Genomic DNA, 2,147 nt, shown 5'->3' with positions numbered 1-2,147 from the left:
GCCACAGCGCTGGCGTCCCCTCCTCGGCAGTGTCAGGGTGGCCTCCTGCCACCTGGCCCGTCCCCCAGCCACCCCCACGTGGGCTGGCCCGCCCCAGCACCCTGTCAGGCTCCCCACGAGCTCCCTCACTGCCCCCTCGCCCCATCTCCGTGTGCGTCTCTCCCGCGCCCGGCGGCGGCGTGGGGCGGGGCCACTCACGCGTGTGCGCGAGCAGCGCCGCGGGCCGGCTGATGTCGTTCTTGTTGTTGGCGTTGCGCTTGACGGAGAAGACGGAGATGTTGTAGGCCCTGCCGGCCGCCAGGGCCCGGAGCTGGTGCGAGGAGCGGCTGCGGTCCACGAAGTCGGTGCGGCGGGAGGCGCCGTCGGAGGACGCGTAGGTGACCGCGTAGCCGTCCAGCACTTGCCTGGCCTCCTGGCCTTCAGGCGGGCTCCAGGAGATGGAGACCCCGCTCTCCTCCACCCGCTCCACCTTGAGGGCCGTTGGTGGGAAGAGCTCTTCAGGGTTTCGGCCAAAAACAAGGGAAGCGAGGTGGTCAGCTGTCGGCCGTGGAAGCCCCAGCCCTGCCCCCCCTCCCCCAGCAGGTGTCCTGCCAGGGGCTCTCCAGCCTGGCTACCCCGGGGCAGAGGTGGGCACTGCTAGCGTGGCACCCGCAGTGGACGCCTTCATTTTGGTTTCTGGCCAGGGCGCCCCGGAGAGTCCCGTGTGCGCGCACGTGGCCACAGCTCTGCCCTCCCCCCAGGGTCCCCGTGTGCGCGCACGTGGCCGCAGCTCTGCCCCTGGACAGTCCCACGCGCGCACGTGGCTGCATCTGTGGCTCCTGGAGGGTCCCGTATTCACACGTGGCCGCGTTTGTGCCACTTGGGGCTGTACGCCCTCTGTGCCTCTCAGGCAGAGCCTGGGTGAGCGACTGCTAGGCGCTCTGCCCTGGGCTTGCAGCTCAGCCCTTTGGCCTTTGCTCTGGGCGTCTGCCGCCCCTGAGGGAGGTGGGGAGACCCCGCCACCCATGCTGGTGCCCTCGCGGCTCACCTTTGGCACAGTCCTTGCCCGTGTAGCCTACTTTGCAGGTGCAGCTGTGGGACCCATTGCTGGCCAGGCAGTAGCCTCTGCCCCCACAGGGGCTGGAGAAGCAGGGGTCACTCACTGGGAGAGGGTAAAGCAGCAGTGAGCTCTGGGGTGTCGCCGGGCCCCCCTACTCTGTTTGCACCCTTACGCCTAGGGGCACTGGGTCTTTCTGGTGTGGCTGTGTTTGTGGGTGGAGGCAGCACTTTTGGGGAATGGGGGTAGGAGAGGGGACACTCTTAGAGGGGGGAGGGCAGGGTTTGCCACAGGCCCCTCTGAGAGACCAAGCCAGTGTTGCCTTCTGACACTGAACCAGGCCACCCTGCCACCACCCCTAAGGTGCCCTGGTGGGCAGTGCCTCAGGGTAGGGCGCGCAGAGGCTGGCCCTACCCTGCACCGTGCTGTGGGCACTGGTGTGGACTGAGCCCCCAGGTCGGGCAGGCCCACGGGTCCCTAGGAAGGCCACAGGAAACGAGCAAACGAGTAGTTAGCCACCACCACTGTCACAGCCGCTGCAGTCTGTCCTCCCGGGCCCTCGCTGGCCTCAGGCCTGGCCACAAACAGTCCCTACTGTGCTCGTTCCCAGGCAGGCTGCTGTGCCCTGCAGTCCTCGGCCCCAGGCCTGTCCCCAGCACAGCCTGTACTGCCCTGTGTTGGAGCTGGGGCCCAGAGGCCCCGTGCACCCTGCACCCCTGAGTGCTGCCAGCCAGGCCCAGCTTGGGGGCTGGGGACACGCAAATAGACAGGTCAGGTGCCCCCAGGACACAGCTGTCCTAGGAGGGGAGGTGTGCTCGGCAAGTGGGGGGCAGTACAGATGGGACACCCCGGAGAGGGGGTGCTGGAAAGGACAAGGCAGTGCGGGCCTGTGAGTGGGGGGAGGGAATGGATGCTGCAGCTCAGAGGGCAGCTTAGGCCTTGTCTTGGAGGGACACGCCAGCCAGGACCCGCTCCTGGTCCCCTGCTGTGGGCCGATGGGGAGAATGTGCCAGATTCCCGGACCCGGGGGCTGTCCAGGGACCGCAGGGCCACACGGCTGGACGTGGAGCCGGGGCGGACGTGAGGCCTGATGGAGTCTCCGAGGGACGAG

The 2,147-nt window shown here is 68.2% G+C and overlaps 1 protein-coding gene across 1 annotated transcript in view; it reads right to left on the bottom strand.

The window, feature by feature from the left end:
- SNED1 (sushi, nidogen and EGF like domains 1) overlaps nt 1-2,147 on the bottom strand; it is a gene marked incomplete at its 5' end in the record, with an annotated part of 56,460 nt that overhangs the window by 22,479 nt on the left and 31,834 nt on the right. The window contains 2 exon segments of the mRNA XM_023521082.1: nt 199-495; nt 1,028-1,141. Coding sequence (XP_023376850.1) covers nt 199-495; nt 1,028-1,141 — 411 coding nt within the window.

This window comes from Pteropus vampyrus, unplaced genomic scaffold, assembly GCF_000151845.1.
Source record: "Pteropus vampyrus isolate Shadow unplaced genomic scaffold, Pvam_2.0 Scaffold291, whole genome shotgun sequence".
Lineage (NCBI taxonomy): Eukaryota > Metazoa > Chordata > Mammalia > Chiroptera > Pteropodidae > Pteropus > Pteropus vampyrus.
Note: the sequence above shows the minus strand (reverse complement) of the source record. Positions and strands in the feature narration are given on the sequence as shown.